The sequence below is a fragment of the Chanos chanos genome, chromosome 3 (genome assembly GCF_902362185.1).
Source record: "Chanos chanos chromosome 3, fChaCha1.1, whole genome shotgun sequence".
NCBI lineage: Eukaryota > Metazoa > Chordata > Actinopteri > Gonorynchiformes > Chanidae > Chanos > Chanos chanos.
In genome coordinates, this window is record NC_044497.1 from 28,771,320 (window position 1) to 28,794,153 (window position 22,834).

Genomic DNA, 22,834 nt, shown 5'->3' on the forward strand with positions numbered 1-22,834 from the left:
ATGTCGTCCAGTTTCACCAATCTGTCAATGTCGGCACCAATGCCTGGTTAGGGGCAATGTTGTCAAACAACATCTGATAAAGAAAAACGCATCGTTCTCGACCGAACCAAGAAAATAAGTCCAAACAGTCCATTGTAGAAACATTCATCCAGTCAGAAATAAAGCTCTCTGGCATGAAGCTCCTTAAGACACCAGTTTCAGAAAATGCCTCGGTCAATAATCTAATTTATTTGAGGACCTGAATGAGAGGGCAAAAAAGAGAAAAATACTCCTTGCATTAATAATGAATCTGCTATCCACCATTTGATCAATAGCTAATTTATGACTGCAAAGTTAATCGCGAAGATTAAGGTCTCATGTAGTTGCTTGCCTCTTGTTTTCAACGCATATGCATCGGTTTTCAACACAACAGGCATACCCCAGAACAGAACAATGCCCCGTAACAGCAGTAGATGTCCAGGACTAAAAATAAATTAATAGATTTATTGACTGATTCGCTTATTCACTCCCACTCATTTATTTGACACCCCCTCCCCACCCCCCTCAACCCACTGCTCACCCCATCCCCCCCGCATGTCTCGTACTGGTGGCCTGAAGTCTGTTACTGTGTCTGTCTCCTCTCAGTGCTAAAGACAACTTGTCATGCGCTGCTTACGGCCATGCCACTATTAGAACAATGTCACCAGTATCTGCCTCGGCCTCTGGAGCACTTTCCCGATCTGAGCCAACTGATCTCAGCACCATTCAAACCAGTTAATGAGTGAAGACATTCAGGCTTTGTGAAATTGTTACTTGATGATAGGCAGTTCCATAGAAGTAGCTGCATTTCTTCACTGTTTGATTATTGCTGCCTGTTGAAAATTCATAGCATAAAATGAACACCTTTAAGTGGCTATTGTAAGCAGTTTTCATACTGAGAATTGACTAGCAGATGAACTCGTTGCACTAGGAGAAAGAACTGTTTTCCACTGGTTGTAGCCAAATCTGTGGATTTGTGGATCATACAGCTGTCGCCTTTTTCCAATAATGTGGAAAATTCCATTGGATATTCCTTGGGCTCCTTGCCGTTTTTCTCCATGCCATCTCAGACTCTTCCCTTCTCTGGGAACTCTGATGCTATTCTCATCATGCAAGAAAATTAGAGGTCATATAATGGAAATGGTTTCCATGTTGCTGTAATTGCTAATTAAATAATATTTGTTTTTTGATTGACCCTCATCTCCTCTTTGTCCTCTTCATTTAATCAAGGATAATGTTATTCAAAATTCAATATTGATTGTCCTCTCTTCACTCCTCTGTCAGTATTGTGCAAAGTATGTTGGCTAATTATTAGCCCGTCCATATTTGAACCTCAACGCTCTGTCAGCCAAGCTATTCTGTGGATCAATGAAAGCCCAATTGGCTGTTTGTTACCTAAGCAATCTCTGCCTTGCTACCTTAATGGGATAAGTTTAATGACATTTGCAGTTGTCCTTTCACCAAGGACACAACTTATTAGTTAAAAGCACACAGTGTAATCATTACAAAATAAATCATTTATCTCCACTAATACTTCCTTTATATTGAAACGGTACATTTTTTCTTTAAATGCATATTAGCTGATCTGACAGATGGTAATTTAATTTAACTATAATAAGTAGTTGAAAGATTCTTCTTTTTTTTCATTATTTGCTGTTTCTCTTGTCCTGCTGCCAAGAGAGACTGTGTGTAAGAGTAAAAATAGACAAAAACTTTGTTGTAGTGACTCTCTCTCTCTCTCATTGGTCTAATACATCAAATATCCCCTGGTAGGTGATGAAGTGCAGTAGCATTCCTCAGCAGCTGCTCAGGAGAGTGAATCTGCACTCTCTATATCAGGGTGAGTGAAAAAGAAGAAGTGATTGGTATGGGGCATCCCAGTCTTGGATGCTTTGGTTTTTATTTGTCACTGCAGAATGGTGTAGTCATACAGAATTATGTCATAATCTCTTCTGACATAAAGTGCAATGGATTTCTGATGAATTTTAGTTCTTTTTTGTGTTAAGCGAAAAAAGGATGAGACAGACAGAATGAATACCTTTATACAGGTCACCATACCTCATAAAAAAAAGACACATCACACACAAGTCGTATCGTACAGTGCATGTATATTGCACAGTCTGATCTGGGTCTATTGTCTATAGTCTACTGTCTGTTTACTTTTTAACAGGCTATTCCAATGTCTATTGCACAGTCTGTTGGACTTTAGATTCTATTGTATTGTATAGTCTATTGTATATTGCATAGTCTATTTCACAGGATATATCCTATTCTATTTATAGTCTGGTCTATTGTCCACTGTATAGTCTACAGTCTATTCTGTCTTTTATAGTATACCCTTTTAATACTTTTCTTATTGGTCTGTTCTATGTTGACACCTGCACCAAGGTAAACTCATTGTACAGCTAGTACATGGCAAATAAAAATATTCCGAATCTGATGTATATGAAGAAGTAGACACATACACACACCCACACACACCCACACACACACAAAATGACCAAAAAAGATACCTCTTTAGCCAGTGTACCTTGGTCTGGTTGTTTGCTTGAAAAAAAAAATCCTCCCTTTGACTGTATGCTGGTTCATTTTGTCTAGAGGAAAGCCCTCCAACTGTTCTTTGGGAATACATCAAAGAGAATGATTCCTGTTCTGTGCCTGCCTCGACATTTCTGCTGTTTGGCCCAGCACACATTCTCCGTTCTCACTGTTGTATGCAGGATTTTCTCTCTTACATAAGACTCAGAATAACATTGCCAAAACCAGAAGTGCTTTAAACTGAGGTGGATCTCGGCAAAGAACACATTAATACAAAGCTCTCGGTTGGGACCAATGCTTTTTGTACTGCTATAGAGGGGAGACAAAAGCCAGATAACCTCCCTGGCTTACTGCTTAATGTTAATAAACATGTGTGGTTACCACCTCGTTGTAGACAATGTTGATGAGTTTCATTGGAATCGTCTCTTGCTGTCATAATTGTTGAAGAATTTTGGAAAGTTGATTACATGAATAGAAATGTGAACTTATTTTTGGAAGTTTGACTACATAAATATAAGTATAGAGAAATTGAGAGGACAGGTGCGTGCTTCTGAGAGATACATTTTAGGTTTAGTTGTAATGCAAAGTACTGAACAATACCCAAGTATGTCAAAAGAATTGAAGTCAATTTGAAACAAAGAAGCTCAGGAAAATTATCGATGGACAGGCCTGTTCCCTGCACTGGAACTGGGTTCTTAAAGGCCAAATAAAAAGAGAACTCTTGGCTGTACATCAGCTCACAGTAGCAATATAAGTTTTCATTGCATCCCGCTCATGGCATATTTCTAATGGGCTGACCTCATCTCCTTATGAAAAAAAGTTCTAGAAAATTAACAAAAAGACTATCAAATGCACTTTCCTGATTCAATAGATGATGATGATGATGAAATAAAAGTCTGTGGACTTTTATATAGCTCTGAGTTAAATGAATTTGGGTACCGGAGCCGTGTAGTCTGACTCGGCTGTTAATGTGTCTGACATTCAATTTGTATCATGAATTCTGTACCAGCATGTGAAATGACCTGCTCCCCTTTCCCTTCAAGGCAAAACAAATTGAAAACACCTCAGATTCACACACTGACAAGACTGTTGAGTCTTAGCTTTCTTGATAGCATTATATTCCAGTGTATTATATATATCCAATCAAGAGCACATGAATCTCATTCAATTTCATAGTCAGATGAATAGTAATTACCTCTTGTAGCTTAAGGTATAGGCAGTCCAATCGGGCACGTCTTGGAGTCCAGTCATGCCATAGCGAATATTAGCAACCATCCATCCGTCAAAACCTTTAATAATTCATTTTTGAACTCGGCAGAATATTCTGAATCAGTCAAATCATTTTTTAAATTGACTTTCGAAAATGTCTCTTCCAGAATATGACAGTGTCCACTTTCATTAGGTCTCCTGAATTGAAATCCGTAGGCAGTGTAGCTGTAATGTCCTGCAGAAAAAGAAAAAAGAAAGAAAAAAAAAAAGAAAAAAGATAACGAGGACAGTGCTGCAGAATGTGAATGAGCAAATAAAGATGCATTGAAAAAGATAAGCAGATACATGTAAAACATGTTTTATTCGTTTGTTTAATTATAATTGTTTATAGTGTTACGGATGATGTGCCGAAGGATAGTATCGATACCTACCAGTTTCATTTCACATTTTGATTTTTTTTTTAAAACTTTGTCAATGTAAACAGAAAATGGAACTTACTTATTTACTCAGTCTGAAATGCTCCATATATCACCTCCAATAGGCTGGCTGGCTAACAAAGCTACCTATAATTTAGTTTAAAAACTATACTGCCCTCTGTTGTTGGTGTAGTGGTGCCAACGAGTTTGTCCCTATGAACTGTGGGTGGGGTAAATCCCACCGTTTAACAAATCTAAATCTAGATGATAGACGTTCTTTTCATAGACAACTACGTGTATTATTACATTGCATGCTTCAGGCTAGTTAAAAATGCTGGTACACGTCACATCTTTGCCATGAAAGCACACAGTGCCCTCAGCCAGACTGACAGGAGATAAGTACATAACGACTGGAATTAAGAAATACATCGGAGCAGCTGATTCTAAATTTGTTGAGGGTACACAATAGCAAAGCTAAACTTTCTGACTGTACTTATTAGCTCTGAAAAGTAATATCAAAATATTAAAATATTATTTTTGGGATTCACTCGAATAATTTCATGATCTGTGAGCGATTAGTAATTGTCTAGTTTATAATAGTATAGTTTATAATAATGTTCCATTTACCCTTGCCCATTTAGCTAGAAACGTGATCACAGCGTGTGGGAATGAAATTGATGGCTCTCACCTGTGAGGCGACATGCAATACTACAGCCTAGTACGTGGGGGCGCTCTAGTAATATTGCTATATTTGATGTGACCAAATTGAGAGGAAGTACGATTTTTGTTGTTCTGGAAGTGAACCGTGTGGTCGTTAGAGCAACCATGGCCAGCGCCACAGGGAAAGCAGGCTCCAAAATTGTCACGAAAACCTCAACTGGGGGTGGTGGAGCAGGTACTGGTAGTGGTGCAGCTCTTCCTATAGCGTCTCCGCTTATGGGTGGGCTCAATAAAAAGAAAAAGCCCTTTTTGGGCATGCCAGCACCGCTTGGCTACGTACCTGGTCTTGGTAGAGGGTAAGTAAACTTGCTAATGTTAGCTTACAGGCTAGCCAGATCATTTTAACTAGTTCTGAACATCAAGCAGAGCTGACTTAAAGTGCAGGATATTTCCCGTGGCAGATAACATTATAAATATTAAGCTTATTAAAAGAACGTTACGGAATCTAGAGTTATTGCGTAGCTACAATGTTCACGCAGCTACTGCAGACCCAATAAAATTACCGCGAAGTAGTTGAATTGTTGCCCAGTTGCCGGAGTGTCCCCGACCGTTTGCTTTCTCCTCCACAGTGCTACTGGTTTCACAACCCGATCTGATATTGGTCCCGCTCGTGATGCTAACGACCCAGTGGACGATCGCCATGCCCCTCCAGGAAAGAGAACAGTGGGAGACCAGATGAAGAAAAATCAAGATGATGATGATGAAGATCTGAATGACACCAATTATGATGAGGTATTTCATTTTTTATTATCATATAACAGGTGTTATAAAAGTATGCTCTGATTCCCTAGGACCATTCAGTAGATTCTGTTTTCCCTTGGCTGGTGCATTGCTGTGTCATATGTGCGTGGTCTTTTTAACCACTCTAGAAGTTTGACTCTCGTTACTTTTGGTGATTTGATTTTGTTCTGTGTTGGTTGAAGCATTTCTTATGTGCTTTTATTCTTCAGTTTAATGGCTATGCAGGAAGCCTTTTCTCCAGTGGACCATATGAGAAAGATGATGAAGAGGCTGATGCCATTTATGCCGCTCTGGATAAGAGGATGGATGAGAGACGCAAAGAGAGAAGGTGGGGGTCTTTTGTCCTTCTTGTATAACAGTTTGTGTTTCTTAATACAAGGTGGAGTTATGTATTATTGGCACTGATTTTTGCCTTTTTTTAGGGAGCTGAGGGAAAAGGAGGAAATTGAGAAGTACCGTATGGAAAGACCAAAAATCCAGCAACAGTTTTCAGACCTCAAGGTTTGTGCTTAATACAGTATGAGCTATGCTTCTGCTGTGGCAGAAATGCCTTTCACTCAGTATTTTCAACAAGTGGCCACTGTTTTCATATTAATAACTTGCTTATGCTACATTCTGGATCTTTTAGCTTGGTAATTTATATTCTTCGGGTACATCTGCTCGTCCTGACCTTTTCGACGTGAAATCACTGACCTTTGTTATCCTGGAGAAACGACAGACTGTTTGGAAATACACCTGTAGACTGAGTTATTATTTAGTTAGTGTTATTGTTTAGTTGCTGTGTGTGTGTTGTGTTGTAGAGAAAACTGTCAGAGGTGTCAGAGGAGGAGTGGCTGAGCATCCCTGAGGTCGGCGATGCCAGAAACAAACGCCAGAGGAACCCACGCTATGAGAAACTTACTCCTGTGCCAGACAGCTTCTTCTCCAAACACCTCCAAGGAGGGGATAACCACACCACAGTAGACCCTCGCCAAGGGGTTAGTACTTTGTCCTTTTCATACACAAGCAATTAAACAGTTTTTTGGCGTTATTACATCGGCTCTTGTTTTGTTCTGTACCCTTAAACCTGTTTTACAATCATAATTTCTTAGGCATTTCTTGTAGAGATTTTCAGTATTCTGGGCTATTGTGTGAAGAGTAATGTTGATGTAATGATGTAATGTAGATGTCATGAAAAGTTAGTGTAATGATCAGCTTTTTTTCTTCAATCACACCAGTAGGGGTCAGCACTCCCCTTAAAACTGTATTATAAATATGGAAAAGATTTAACTATGCTTTTTTGTTTGTTTGTTTGTTTGTTTGTTTCTGTAGTTATGTATTTAACTATTGTTTTTCGCAGCAATTTGGAGGTCTGAACACTCCGTTCCCTGGGGGTTTGAACACTCCTTACCCTGGGGGCATGACTCCGGGAGCAGGAGAACTGGACATGAGGAAGATTGGACAGGCTAGAAACACGCTAATGGACATGAGGCTCAGTCAGGTCAAACAGCAAACACACATGCCTTCCTCTCATGTCCTGTTTAGTGGCCCAGTCCACCCAAATCCTCACTGTTTATTCATTACAAGTGCTCCACTGTTTACAAACAGACTCTGAAGATCATTCATTCTTTACACCCTCAGGCACATCATTGTGGGTTTTTTCAACTATCCAAATTCTTTGTCATTTCCCATTGCCCATAAATTAATCTCAGACATCGGTCGAGTGTTTGCAGAAAGCGGAATGAGTTGCTTTCAGTACTTGCAGTACTGTTTGCTGTCAATGTTCTGTTAGTCCGACAACTTAAATTGTTTCTGTTCTTTCTGGAGACGAGCCCACCCATGCTTGTGGCTTCTAACACATTGTTAACTATTGACAGACATCACTTTAGCTGTGTATTTAAATCAAATATAAAGGCTATTCATTATAGACTTGTCATTTACTCTTAGAGTGATAGGGAAGATAGTCACATTGATTGAACATATGAATGTGTGTGTGTTGACTGTTTATATAACTATATATAGATGGTCTGTTTTTATCTGTGTTTTGGCAGGTGTCAGATTCAGTGAGTGGACAGACAGTGGTTGACCCTAAGGGATATCTCACAGATCTGAACTCCATGATCCCGACACATGGTGGTGACATCAGGTAAGGGGGAGAAATTGCATTTAAAAAGTTATAGGGTCACATTGCACGATGTTATTGTATCTTTTATGCATTCTTTGACCGTGACCTTTGGATTGCTTGAACGCTTTTGTGCTCCATATTTTTTTTTTTTATTTTGTTGGCTGTTTCACCCGTTTATGAACACTTTCACTGTCTGACTAAGTGTGAGTGTTTTGTTCTTGCTCTCGTCTTGTCTCTCTCTGTGTGTTGACCTTTTCTCCTCTCAATTCGGTCACATGTTTCATTTGTGTGTGACTGTAGTGACATTAAGAAGGCGCGTCTTTTGCTGAAGTCTGTGAGAGAGACCAACCCCCATCACCCCCCTGCCTGGATTGCCTCGGCACGTCTGGAGGAGGTCACAGGCAAACTGCAGGTGGCCAGGAACCTCATAATGAAAGGCACAGAGATGTGTCCAAAGGTGAACCACACAAGCACGCACACACACACACACACACACCCACGCATGCTCACACACAACACGCACACACACATACCTAATAGGGTGGCAGTTACAGAGTCTGGCATTTGTGACGAAGTCTGATAATGTGGTTGTTGATGCAAGATGAAGTATTTAAAAAGCTGCAGTTTGCCACAATTTGAAACAGATTATGAGAAAAAAAAAAGCTGGTTAAATGCTGGGCAGCCATCCAGACTGGCAGATTCGTTTCAGTTCTCAATGCAGAGTGGTGTTTTTTGCTGAACAACTGACAGAGAAAAACACAACATGACCACTATGCTTGTTCTCTGTTGTTAACTGACTCATTGAGAAGTAATCTTCTGATAACACCTTATCTTCTGAAGACAGTCCTGCTCCTGTTTGGTTATGCTGCTTTGAAACGTATGCCAAGTGGAACAACAATGCTGATCTCCCAGCCAAAGCGTGTCGACTGTGGAGAGTGGGATGGTGTGCTTGTTCTTTAGGGGTCTGAAGGTAGTCACATGGGCCCATGGAGAGTCAGACGGCGTTAGGTTACCATGTAGACCACAATCCCCCTGTGCTTCTCCTGGAGATCTGTCCTCCCACAGAATTTAGTAGTGACCCTAATCCAAACCAACCTGACACAGTAAACCAAGGCACGTCAGGACAACGTAAAGATTAGAGACAGGCATGTTAGACCAGGTTTGTAAGTCATTTTTTTTCAGAGGGTAGATCTCCAAGAGGAGACCTGGCCACCCCCTGATGTAGACTAATCAATACAGTATTAGGACTTTTAGGCTGCAAGCAGTTTGCCTTTGACAAGATATGCTTTTAAAGAAAAAGCTTGAGTCAGAGCTGGCCTGGACGACGCAGTCTATGATTCTAGTGCTTTAGGGCCTGGACCGATACCTGCTGTGAGATTGTATTGACCTATGGAGCAGAGAGAGTGAAGGCACCACACACCAATATATGCTGTATAGATATGGCTTTTCTTTTATTTGTAATGTGACTGATTCTTTGAACAAACGCTGACTGGTTGAACTTGACTTAAGTGACATGCATGGTTATATTACAGCCTGGAATGAAGATATTGTAAAATATTGTTTGCAGCCCTGGTATGTTAAGAGCTATAGAGATTTTCTTCCTCTTCAAACACAGCTTGCAGTTCAGAATTAAGAGGTCTTGTAAAGATAGACTCTTCAGCCATTCTTTAAGTTTAAGAGTTTATTTTTCATATGTAGGTTAACACAAGGTCGACGGTACAATGAAATGTATGAGACGAGAGAAACAGGTCAGCTCAGCAATAAGAGCACACTAGTCGTAAGAATAAGAGTACAATAAGGGATTTAAATAAATAAAGAGTAAGACACTAAGGAGTAAGAATAAGAGTAAGATAAGGGATAAAAAAATAAGAGTAGGAGAATAAGGAGTTAACCAAAAAAAATAATAGAAAAGAGAGGTATGAGCAATAGAACAATTAAAATACAAGGAGGGTGCGCAATAAATATAACAGAATATGAAATATAACACTATATACATGTGAAGGAGGCTTAAAATTAAAATTTAAAGTGGCGAGTGTGAACAATGGTATTGCACATAGGGGGATCTACAGCTTTATGTACCAGTGCAGTATCACGTAAACATTGTGAATCAGTGGAGTAATCAGTGTGCAGCAGTGAATTGAAACTGCAGTAGACAGTGAACAGAGCAGTAGGGAGTAACCTGTGTAGGTAATCAGTGGCAGTGCAAGTTAAGTAAGTTGAGTAAACAGTGCACTTAAGCAGTGGACAGTGCTACAAGCCGGTAGTCCAGTCTCCAATTGGGGATGTTTAGATGTGTGAGTTGAGAAGCCTGATGGCCTGGTGGTAAAACTGTCCTTAAGTCTGGTGGTACGTGCAGCCATGCTCCTGTATCGTCTGCCAGACGGTAACAAGGAGAACAGTCTGCGTGCTGGGTGGCTGCGGTCCTTAATGATGCTGTGAGCCTTCCGCAGACACCGCTGGTGGAAAATGTCCTGAATGACAGGGAGTCTGTTGCATGTGATGTGCTGTGCCACATCTACCACTCTGTAGTGATTTGCGGCTGTGGGCAGAGCAGTTCCTGTACCAGACCATGATGCAGCCCGTCAGCAAGCTCTCGTAGAACCTGTAAAAGTTGGTGAGGATGCGGACGTTCATGCCAAACTTCCTCAGTCTTCTCAAGAAATAGAGCCGCTGGTGAGCCTTCTTGACCATGGTGTCTGTGTGTAGCGACCAGGAGAGGTCCTCAGTGATGTGTGCACCGAGGAACTTGAAGTTGCTGGCCCCCTCAACCTCAGCATCACCAATGTGGATGGGGAGGTGCCCACCCCCCTGCTGTCTCCTGAAGTCTACGATCATCTCTTTGGTTTTACTAACGTTGAGAGAGAGAGGTTGTTGTCTTGGCACCAGCTGTTTAGTGCCCTCACCTCCTCTCTGTAAGCCGTCTCATCGTTGTCTGTGATGAGGCCCAGGATGGTCGTGTCGTCAGCAAACTTGATGATGACATTTGAGCTGTGCTTCGCAGTACAGTTGTAGGTGAACAGGGAGTACAGTAGGGGGCTGAGCACACAGCCCTGTGTTGAGGATCAGCGAGGATGAGGTGTGGCTGCTGATTCTCACCACCTGGGGCCTGCCCTTCAGGCAGTCTAATATCCAGCTGCAGATGGAGGGCGCTAGACCGAGTTCAGCGAGCTTTGAGACGAGTTTTGAGTCAATGATGGTGTTCAATGCCGAGCTGTAGTCAATGAAGAGCATTCTCACATATGTATTCCCCTTGTCCAGGTGGGTGAGCACGGTGTGTATCGTCAAGGCGATGGCATCATCTGTGGCCCTGTTTGGTCTGTATGCAAACTGAAGAGGGTCCAAGGTGACAGGAAGGGAGGAGCAGATGTGGGTTTTAACTAGTCGCTTGAAGCACTTCATGATGACTGATGTCAGTGCAACAGGGTGGTAGTCATTTAGACAGGAGGCCATCGGTTTCTTGGGGACAGGAATGATGGTGGATGCCTTCAGGGAGGTGAGGACCACGGACTGACTCAGGGAGAGGTTGAAGATGTTGGTGAACACCTTCATCAGTTGGTCAGCGCTCACTCTGAGAGTGTGCTTGTGGGCTGATCTTTGCTTAGCGTTTAAGGATTTAACCAGTAGGTGATTTGTTGTTTTTTAACTGGGCAATGGCCCAATGGCCAAGGGTTGGGAAGGTGGGGGGCGCAGTGGTTACTGACACTGCTCTATAGAGTATATAGGGGGATGGCAGGTTAACAACGGGGATGCATTTTGGTCATTTTGCTAACAAGGAGGGTGGCACCCCCCCCCACCCCCCTACAAATCGCCTACTGGACGTAACCCAGTAACCAGAGGGTTGTGGATTTGGTTCCTAAACATTACTGCTCTTTGTTTGCTGCTTTTTTCTTTCCTTGAGAAAGGACCTTAATTCCAAAATGTCCATTGTAATTCCAAATGGCCGGAGAGCAACCCAAGTCAATTTTGCAGACGACTTGTACATTTGGTAGTTGATTTGTTGTTTAACCCAAGGTCGTTACTCTGCAGTTTCTGTTTCTGGGAAGAAATCATTTGAACCCCTACAGGCAGCATCAGTATCACACTAGACATCACACGCTAATTAGCCATGCTAATCACATCCCAAAGCTTTCGGCGTTTTCTCAATGGAGCAAAGACTGGCGACTCTGTGGACGGACCTGACACGATCAAATCAGAGAAGTTATATAGCTTTGATAGTGTTTGCTGGTGTTGAATCTTTAGGCGTGCATATTTTTAGTTTGAATGCTTGTGTATTTATTTATACATAATCAGATGTAACGGTACACGTATTTGCACCGTACTGTTCGGTCCAGTCCATTTGGTTCGGTGCGCGTTGTGATCCGAGTGAATATAATCTAGCTTTAAACACGCACATTACGTGCATAACTTCTTTGTGCTCTGATGGTAAGTCGACCGAAACGTTAGCGAATAAAGTGATACTTGACAAGATACAGCGTGCCCTCTTTTCTATATTTCTGTGTGCAGAACTAAAATTAAAAACTCATTTACCTCTCCAATTCCATAACGGAGTCATAACTTAGCAACTGTATTAGCACTGTTCAGTAATGCAGCCTCGTAAGTATGGCGACCACAAAGCCAGAGCTTGGGGACCCTCTCTTATCCTTCAGGTCTCCTGTTTGGGAAGCACTTTAAATTTTGTTAGCAGGCAATATTGACTGAATTTTTTTTTTGTTTGTTTTTTTTGTTTTGTTTTTTTTTAAGGAAAGAAAGGTACATGCCTTTATGTGCATTCCTTATGTGTTCAGGAAATTATGGCCAGTTTGCCACTGTTTACATTTGTACAAGTTTATATGTTTACAAGTTTAAGTCGTAATGAATGGAAAGAAATTTCATGTTTTGCACGTGTTTTTTTTTCACTGTACCGAAAACGTATCGAGCTGTGACTTCAGAACTGAGGTGCGTGCCGAACCGTGACTTTTGCGTAACGTTACACCCTAATAAACAAAATAAAAATATCCATGTTGTGGTTATATTAAAGTGGCTGTCTGCCTTGAGGCATAACTGTACAGGCTGTCAGTATTGATTGAGAGTGTATGTGTTCACTCCCTCGCTATGCAGACTTGGAAAGTCTACACAGTAAAACCCTCGCCTGGCCTGCATTTTGATGTGTAACTTTGAATAGCAGGATTTGAGAAACAGTTTGCGGCCAAATTAGTCACATCAAGAACTTGAAATTATTCAGGCTACCACAATGCGTACAACATGTTGCATTAAAGAAACAGACAGACATAAAAACGCTGACTGTGAACCACCCACACAACAGCATTCCTGCGTTTTAATTGTGCTTGTGTGCGTGTATATGAGTGTAATGTGTGTGTTTACAGAGTGAAGATGTGTGCCTGTGGGTGTCCGTGTAAGGGCTGTCAGCTTTGACTGAGAGTGTTGGTGTTTATAACCGTGTGTGTGTTTTATAGAGTGAAGATGTGTGGTTGGAAGCTGCCCGTCTCCAGCCGGGGGACACGGCCAAAGCTGTGGTGGCTCAGGCCGTGCGTCACCTCCCTCAGTCCGTGCGCATCTACATCAGAGCGGCCGAGCTGGAGACCGACGTCAGGGCCAAGAAGCGCGTGCTGAGGAAAGGTGCAAAGTCTCTCCGCTCGCCACACTACTTTTTTTTTTTTTTTTTCTCATCCCGTCTTCTTCTGTTTTCTGTTTTGCTTTCTATATATTTCACTGTGTCTCTCCACCTCCTTCTTTCCCTGCCCCCTTTCCTTCACACGCGCACACACACACACACACACACACACACACAAATACAAACAGTCACGCAAAAACACACAACACCTCACACACACACTCTTCCACACACACACATACAAACACTCACGCAAAAACACACAACACCTCACACACACACACATAAATACAAACACTCGCGCAAAAACACACACAAATACAAACACTCTCGTAAAAACACACAACACCTCACACACACATGCAAATACAAACACTCACGCGAAAACACACAACACCTCACACACACACACACACACACACACACACACACACACACATGCTCTAGTTCCCTTGCCCCTGCTCTTCCCAGCAGCATAGTTAAATGACAGAGACAGATGGAGTGTTTCCTCTTTAGAAAGACTTTGTTAGTCTCAGCATGTTAAAACTGTGTCTGTTCCCTCTTTTTCTCTCCACAAAAGCCAACTGTGAGCAACACAGCAGATTAAGGTTTATCAGTGCCAGCATTACATATTTCTCTCATTACTTAAAAGTCCCTTTATCAAACATGGGTTGACTTTTCAATTCACATTCTGTTTTTACTTTTTTATGTTACTGTGATGGATATGTGTTCTTTCCAGCACCTGTTTCATACAGGAATTTGGCCTTTACTCCATGTATATTGTTCATTATTACATAACATACTAATGTGAACATGTAATGTGAATATAGGTAAAATTCATGTGTGTGCAATTAAATTTTTTCTTCCTGCTGTGTCTTTGTGCATTAAATGTGTGTGTGTGTGTGTGTGTGTGTGTGTGTGTGTGTGTGCGTGCGTGTTGTGTGTTCTCTCTGAGTGTAGCTCTGGAGAACGTGTCGAAGTCCGTGCGTCTGTGGAAGACAGCCGTGGAGCTGGAGGAGCCAGAAGATGCCAGGATCATGCTAAGCAGGGCAGTGGAGTGCTGCCCAACCAGCGTGGAGGTGTGGTGTCACTCTGTCACGCAGTCAGAAATGATCCATTCTGCCGCTGAGCAGGAGCAGGTCTTGCGTGTATATTCCACAATAACAGAGCCGCTGTCCCCTCCTCTCGTAGCTGTGGCTGGCCCTGGCTCGGCTGGAGACGTACGAGAACGCCAGGCGGGTTCTTAACAAGGCCCGTGAGAACATCCCCACTGACAGACACATCTGGATTACAGCTGCCAAGCTGGAGGAGGCCAATGGTAACACGCAGATGGTGGAGAAGATCATAGACAGAGCAATCACGTCCCTACGTGCCAACGGAGTTGAAATCAACCGCGAGCAGTGGATTCAGGTGAGAGCTTCCCCCATCCTTCAGACCTGTCTAAATAGCCAAGATTGTAATTGATTGCTAATTGACTAAGCAAACAAGCAGTCATAAAATGAGTCTTTATTTTTTGATTATCTAAAAGGCTTTACTCCCAAAGCTCTGCCTTCTTATCTTGGGTTTGGTCCCTTGTAGTGGCTTGAACAGATACATGTGCAGTTCCCGAAAACCAAAAACAGATCAGGGCAGACCAATGAATCGGAATTACGAGGGAACAGGAAAAGCATGTAAAAAAAAGAGGCCAACTTTTTGCAAAATGTTCTATTTCTGGTCACTGTGGAATAATTACTGAAAATTTGTCTGTACATGTTCATAAAAACAGACCCCTAATTTAGGATATCGTTTGATCTCTATGATAAATTCATCTTTGAAGTGGGTCTGTTCTGTCATAATTTTAGTACATATTTAGAATTTCGATAAGAGAGTTTTCCAAACACCAGATATTTTTTTTTCTAACTCAACTGCAGTGAAGCGAGAGGAACAGGAGTGAACGAATGGAAAAACAGTGAAGCGTGGTCGTGCCATCCCCCCACCCCTCACTCATAGTACTCCTTGTAACAGCTTCTTCTGGTTGAGCGGGAACAAATGTAGTTTATAAACTGTAACTTGGCAGATGACGCTGCCAGATGCTTGCCTTGGCAATAAAGGTCTTGTTTCCAGTATTTCGCCAGGCTAGTCTGACCAGTGGAGCAGGGAGCAGTATGTGTGTGTGAGGAACTAATAATTATGAACTTTAGACAGAGGAGAAAAGGTTTGTTTGATAGATGTCTGTGGGGCTCCTTTTTTTTTTTTTTTAACAGAGGCATCCTTTTCACCTTTGCTTAAATTCCATGCTTTTTTTGTGTGTAAGCAGGCCTTGGACAGTGGGCTGTTACTGTCTTTAGAATGGCCTCAGTTTCAAAGCCCCCGTGGTAATGCTGTTGGCTTTGGCCTGGCTGCTGTTTTCACGCTGACCTGAATAGGACAGCTGGAGGGAGAAACAGGACAGTTGGCTAGATCAGAACTTGGATAACGCTTAATACTATCGTTTATTTGGAATGAGATGAATATCAAGAGACATTCAAAGGGCCTCCAGGGTAGAAAGTAGTATATTCAGTCGTTATTCTAAATATGACATTTTCCCTGGGTTTGTGTTTCCAAATTCCCTCCCTCTTCTCCGTAGAATAATTGTAGACATTTATCTGGATAAGTAATAGTTTAGCTTACTTGGGTGGTCTTTGTTTCCCGAAGACAGTGATAAATCAATTTCTCTCTCTCTCTCTCTCTCTCTCTCTGTCAGGATGCTGAGGAGTGTGATAAGGCAGGCAGTGTGGCTACATGCCAGGCCGTGATCAGAGCTGTGATTGGCATTGGCATTGAAGAAGAGGACTGCAAACACACGTGGATGGAGGATGCTGACAGTGTAATGGCCTTCGTCGCTTTTTCTCTGCTTAGATTATTTCTTTTCTGTTCATTTTTTTTGCTTTATCTGTAACTTAACATATTTTATCTAAACCCAGAAAACTGTAAATGTCTCAGTCCTTGTGGTGCTTGAGATTCAGTCAGTAACATGCAGTACACTAATCACTAATTCATAAATGATTAAAAATACAGCTAGATCCAGTTGAATTATTTTAAGTTGGTCAAGCGGGATAATTAAACCAGAATCAGGATTTTTTGAAACCCATGGAAGTCAAAGATGTTTAAAAAAAAAAAAAAAAATCAGAACTTCATAAAAAAAAGATTTTGTAAAGCCCAAAAGATTACACTCATTTGCTGGTGACCTACAAGCCAACGAGTAGCAGAGAGAAGTCTGCCACGCAGCAGAAATAAGCCAATTATGTGCGCTTTGAAATTGTCTGGTAAATTTTCTTTTATTTCCCTTGCATTTCTATCTTTTAACCGGTATGTTCTGGATTGTATTTCAGTGTGTCGCTCATGGGGCTCTGGAGTGTGCCCGGGCCATCTATGCCCATGCCCTGCAGGTCTTCCCCAGTAAGAAGAGTGTGTGGTTAAGGGCAGCTTACTTCGAGAAGAACCATGGCACGCGGTATGAGACCTCTCTGTTAGGTTGACTCAAAGCCAGAACCAATCTGGCAAAGGTTCTTTTTGTTCTCCTGATATACTTCCCCTTGTCCTCTGTCCAACACAGGTCAATGACGGTTCATTATGTACTCAGACATTTCTGACTCGCAGGTCAATGAACAGCCAGAGCTAAAGAAGCTGAAACTGGTTATTTGTAATTGCTGTCGGTTGCATTGATTTTTTCTGTCGATACGTTTGCATAGCTCTGTAACCAGAAGTGTCTCTCTAGTGATGAACGTTATATTTCAAGAGCAGCAAATCTGTTTTCTCTCACACAAATCCCAACTGTGGATGGTCTGAATCATCTCACTCTCTCTCTCTCTCTCTCAGGGAGTCATTAGAGGCTCTGCTGCAAAGAGCTGTAGCCCACTGTCCAAAGGCCGAGGTCTTGTGGCTAATGGGGGCCAAGTCTAAATGGCTGGCTGGAGATGTGCCTGCGGCCAGAAGCATCCTGGCTTTGGCCTTCCAGGTCAGCTCCATTCCCAGCATCCAGCCGCCGTGAGCTAACGGGCCGGCTCTCTTACATCACCTTCCCAGCTCTTAATTCAGCACTATTGAATCTAGTCCATTTTGGCCAGCATGGTATAGCCAACATTTCAGCCACTGTCAAGTTTTGTAATGGATCACCAGAAACAAATGCTCAGGACACATGGTTCATATTAAATGCCCCTGCTTTACGTGCATCTTAAGCTCCAAACCTTCGCATGTTCCTTCGCTATGACTGCTCTTAAATTTCCTCTTTGTCTTTAATATTCCATAAAACATCGAGTTGCACGTGTTCTCTTATTACCTTTGCAGGCAAACCCCAACAGTGAGGAGATCTGGCTGGCTGCTGTGAAGCTGGAGTCTGAAAACAACGAGTATGAGAGAGCCCGTCGGCTCTTGGCCAAGGCCCGCAGCAGTGCCCCCACCGCCAGGGTAAGAACCTGTGTCTGAAAGGCACCAAGTAAATCACTCTGAGTCGCACTAACACAGGTGCGAATAGGTAAAGATGAAAGGGGACACCCCTCAGTGGGAAATACCTTAACCAGGTTCCGGCATTTCCCAGGCTATTGGGCTTTATTTGGTCTGTTTTTTTTCTCCTGTTCTGTAGTTACATCAGAGAGATTAATGACTGTCCCAGTTGTAGTTAGTCACACCGTCATCTATCTTATTGTTTGTGCAACAGTCGTTTGATGACAAAGCATTAGGGAGAGCCTGGGGGAACGTTTCGACACACTCACACTCTTAGTCCGAGAAAGAAAGGTCCCTACAAGACAAGTCTGTTTTGTTTTTAATTTATATGGGTAACAAGGACAGATGCATTGTTTTTTTCGGCTCATAGAAGTGACCAAAGTAATAAAGATCAAAGCTGTAAGTCATGGCAGAGAGAGGCCAGGAGATTGAAAACAGATGCTTTGCTTTAAGGAAGCTAAAAAGCAGACTAAATGTGCAGATCATGGTTTGACTTGCTTCGAGCTTCTCGAACCCTTGTCTTGTCTAACAGCCTGTTGTGGTTATTCATTGTTCAGAACTAGGTGCAAGTGTTGGGTAAGGGATAGGGTCAGTTCTGGAGGTATCGTTCCCCCCCCAAAAAAAAGAAAAAAAAGAAGGAAGTGTTGCAGGCCAGTGTGTCAGAGGTAAAGATATGAAAAAGGATAGGCAGGGATGTTTTGGGAACCTAATGGTGCGTTGGATTGGAGAGTGCCCATTGTCTGGGCTTGTTTCAACAGATTGGTTCAGGAAAGCATGTCTCAGCATTAAAGCTGTAATCAACAGATCAAATGTCCCCCTGAGGCACTAGCCCACCTCTGAAAGTGGGAAATTCTTATCAAAATGAAAACACCTTTTTATTATATTTACCTTCCCAACTGAGACAGGTCCATTTTTAAAATGATTTTTTTTTTTTTACAACTCAATAGATCGACAGTATAAAACAGTATAACAATGTAATAAGTATATTCACAAGTTATTGTCTGCTAATCCAATAATGTTTATCTGTATTTCTCTTTCCACAGGTGTTTATGAAGTCAGTGAAGCTAGAGTGGGTGCTAGGGAACATCGAGGCTGCACAGGAGCTGTGCACAGAAGCCTTGAAGCATTACGAAGATTTCCCAAAGCTGTGGATGATGAGGGGCCAGATTGAGGAACAGTCAGAGAACTTAGACAAGGCCCGAGAGGCCTACAACCAGGGGGTGAGTAGCGTTTAAAGTCATCTCAGGCCAGTTGCCAGGGATGAGTGAAGGCATGTTTAAGTTTGGTGTCAGGTGATGCAGCGGCTGTGCAAATGAGCTCAGGTTGACTACCAGACATTAAACATGTATTCCTGGACTTAAAATTGAAATTGATTTGTTTAAAAAAACAAAACAAGAAGAGTGTCAGTGAAGCAATAGTAGAGATCATTTAAGGAAATTTTAAGTAAAAGGGAGATGGTATGGAGTAGTGTGACCAGGGAAGCGATTCAGGATTGAAGCTAAGGTGGTTTATGAGGAGAACTTTTTGTGTTCCTTTCAGCTGAAGAAGTGCCCACATTCCATGCCGCTTTGGTTGCTTCTCTCCCGACTAGAGGAGAGGGTAGGTCAACTCACTCGGGCCAGAGCCATCCTGGAGAAAGCTCGTCTCAAAAACCCACAGACTCCAGAGCTATGGTAAGTCATTTAGTCCAACTCAGCATCCACTGCAGTGGAGAATTGGTGTAAACCTTCTTGCTGGAGTTTCTGGTCTCTCCTGAATGCACGGAGACTTCTGACTCAAAGGGTGAGCCTCAGAGGCTAGAAGTCAGTCAGAATGGTTTGTATCAGTTCTCTTCTCTCACCCGGTACTCATCACAAAATTACGACCAAGGCACAGGTTGAGCCTGATTCTCTTCCTCCTTGTGTCAGGTTGGAGTCTGTTCGGCTGGAGTACAGGGCAGGCTTAAAGAACATTGCCAACACTCTTATGGCCAAAGCCCTGCAGGAATGCCCCAACTCAGGTATGTTTAGCATCTAAATTTCTCTGTTATCATTCACCTCATCAGTGTGTTTTCACCTGCACCGATTACAGGTGAGGTTTGACAGTCATCACTGATGTCATTTGTCTAACAGGGATTCTTTGGGCCGAGGCGATTTTCTTGGAGCCTCGACCTCAGAGAAAGACGAAGAGCGTTGACGCTCTGAAGAAGTGCGAGCACGATCCACACGTCCTCCTGGCTGTCGCTAAGTAAGAATTACGAACAGAAACGTCCATTTTTCCCCTCTGCTTGAGTGTCCAGTTCTCCCTCTCATAAGAATGTTATGATCTTTTACTAATTAACTTAAAGATCAGTTGATCAGTTTGTTTAAGGGTAAATACTTTCAGACCGTGCATGATGTGATTGTGTGTGTGTTTGTGTGTCTAAATCCAAGGTTGTTTTGGAGTGAAAGGAAGATAACCAAAGCCAGAGAATGGTTCCTGCGCACAGTAAAGATTGAGCCAGACCTAGGCGACGCCTGGGCCCTCTTCTATAAATTTGAACTGCAGCATGGGACTGAGGTAAAATCATAAAATGAATCAAAGAATCATTCAGTCACACACACTGACATTGTTCTCCACCCAGCTCACAGGAACGCATCTGAACTGGATCCTGGATCCAAATCATTCCAGTACTGCCTGGATATTTTTTTTTCTTTTGTTAAGGATATCAGGGTTAATTTTCTCCTTTGTTCTGTCTCTCCACAGGAGCAGCAGGAGGAGGTGAAAAAGCGCTGCGAGAACGCAGAGCCACGACATGGGGAGCTGTGGTGTGCAGAGTCCAAACACATTCTCAACTGGCAGAAAAAAATCGGCGAGATCCTGGTGTTGGTGGCCGCAAAGATCAAAAATACATTCTAAGCCTTTGACTGTCACACACAATGTATAAGTATATCCATGTATAAAAATAATGTGTATGCTTTGTTTCTTGATGATTGTGAAAGGAGAAACAAGTGAATTTTGTCCTTTTAAAATAATTTTGTTAAAATAGTTTTGTTGGAACAATGACAACTTGTTCTTGGTTTGACTGGGCTAATTGTGTGTTCACTCTGGCTAGTTTTAACAGCCTTGAAGAAATTTAGAAATGTCTGTCCACTTAAAAGTCTCTGAATCTCGGTATCACGACTCATTGAACCCTGTTTTCTTTGCCCTTTTTTGTGTTTATGCATTTGTGGGTTCCAGGATGCTTGTCTAAACATTTCTAGAAAACGTTGCAATAAATGATGAAGTAAAAGTGTCCACTTCGTTTCACAGCATCCTAGATCATACATCATCTGAAACGACCAACCACATAATGCTCTTTCTGTGACAGTTTCTGTGGCTAACTACACAACAATCAATCTAAAATAACTTCAAGTGCGCCATTACACATAACAATTACAGGCAGCCGTTGTAAAGGGGAAAATTTGAAAGAAAACGGCTGCCTAGTAACTTACTGTTCAGTATTTAAGCACACACACACAGCCCAACTCATTGCTGATACATGATTTATTTTTTATATCCTTACCGAAACCGAAAGAAAACTGAAAAGTGATTGATCGCGGAAGTTTTCTAGACTTGATCAGACTGGCGCTTTCGTGAAATCCAAAGCCCACCGCCAGCAATCCATGACGGTGAGGGAAATTAGAGTCGTGATCGAAAGTTCGGCGATGCTGGAGAATAACCTGCCAAGGCGCTTTAAGAGAGCTCCTATCCAAACGTCTTCATTATACATGAACAACACTTAAAGTAGATCGAACGGTTTACTCTTTTTGGATGATAGTTGAGCCATCTGGAGACCACGCAGAAAACTACTCCGAAACATGCTGGTTTGACTCCGTTTAACCATGTTTGGCAGCCATAGCCCTGGCGAGTCTTCGCAGGATGGGATTCGTACGTCTGAAGGATCATTTAACAGACAATGATCAATGGTAAGTAGTGATTATTAGCTGTGTACACGTTGCTGAGAATTTTAACATGATTTCACTCATAGGCACAAAATGTTAGTGTGCAAGTTTGTATCTTAAACCTCAGAAATGTCATTGAATGATTGCGCATTTGAACTGACTCGATTAGAGTAGATAAACGGTGGCCAATCAATGATCAATCTGAATTTTCCCTGGTAGTGGCAGTGAATGTTCTTGATTTGAGGTCTAAAGGATTGACTTTAATAATTCAGATATTTTCCAGATGCGCTTTTGTTCAGTGGCTTGCATAACTATTAATTTTGTATGTGTTCAACCCGCAGTTTGTCAACAGGCCAGTTTTTCGTCTCACTGTGATACTGCTCTTCGCAGTCGCCTACAGTAAACGTAGGTGCAACTATTCAGTGATACTAAGTACGTACCAGACGTTGATCCTGGCCGAACTCCAGAATTTGGTACGTTTGATACGAGCCGTTTGTGGTTGCCAGTTAGCTTGTAAGTGTTCGACATTTAACAGCACTAAAACAGTGACACTGACATTATAGACATGTAAAGCCCTATGAGACTATAAATGGTGATATTGGGCTCTAAATAAACATTATTATCTTTACAATAGTTTACGTTTCCTACAGACACTATTCGAGTATCTTAACAGGACCATCCCCGATCTTCGGTAGCCTATGTAATGTTTGTCAGTTTTGGTGTGGAGGACCACAGATATTTGCTGAAATCTCTTACCTGACTGAATTAAACAGGGGCTTTTTAATTAGGCTTCTAAATGCACGTGTTTAATGCCCACCCACAAAAGGTGAAGGTGGGTGTAACCTCGATTGAGTGTTTGGTATTGCTGACATCTGCTGGTCAAAACAGAGACTTGTAAAAAAACCAAAAAAAAACCCCTATGATTTGATGATGCGTGGCACACTTTGAGGGTTCGTTTGACGTAGAAATGTGCTTTTAAACTGTATTGCGTGCCTCTATTTAACCCAGAATCTGACAGGTCCGAGTGATATAAGTGCAACGAGGGACCGTTGCCCCTCTAACAAGGTAAAGCTACCAATTAAAAGTATACTCGACTTATGACCATGTTTATATT

General features: G+C 42.1%; 1 protein-coding gene across 1 annotated transcript; it reads left to right on the forward strand.

The window, feature by feature from the left end:
* The first annotated feature begins 5,006 nt into the window (after positions 1-5,006).
* On the forward strand, positions 5,007-21,018 carry prpf6 (PRP6 pre-mRNA processing factor 6 homolog (S. cerevisiae)). Its single transcript, XM_030769192.1, has 21 exons — positions 5,007-5,197; positions 5,471-5,633; positions 5,852-5,970; positions 6,065-6,143; positions 6,443-6,619; positions 6,982-7,122; positions 7,673-7,767; positions 8,047-8,203; positions 13,200-13,362; positions 14,318-14,436; positions 14,549-14,767; positions 16,080-16,202; positions 16,708-16,829; positions 17,195-17,333; positions 17,663-17,782; positions 18,862-19,038; positions 19,358-19,491; positions 19,726-19,817; positions 19,930-20,044; positions 20,230-20,356; positions 20,543-21,018. Exons 1-21 carry the CDS (start codon positions 5,007-5,009, stop codon positions 20,693-20,695), a joined length of 2,925 nt encoding a protein of 974 aa, XP_030625052.1. The 3' UTR covers positions 20,696-21,018.
* The last annotated feature ends 1,816 nt before the right edge of the window (positions 21,019-22,834 follow it).

Excerpts from the sequence above, each read along its gene's own strand:
- prpf6 (XM_030769192.1), top strand. The coding sequence starts at position 5,007 with ATGGCCAGCGCCACAGGGAAAGCAGGCTCCAAAATTGTCACGAAAACC. Across the intron at positions 5,198-5,470 it reads GTACCTGGTCTTGGTAGAGG|TGCTACTGGTTTCACAACCC; the intron begins GTAAGTAAACTT and ends TCTCCTCCACAG. Across the intron at positions 14,768-16,079 it reads ACCGCGAGCAGTGGATTCAG|GATGCTGAGGAGTGTGATAA; the intron begins GTGAGAGCTTCC and ends TCTCTCTGTCAG.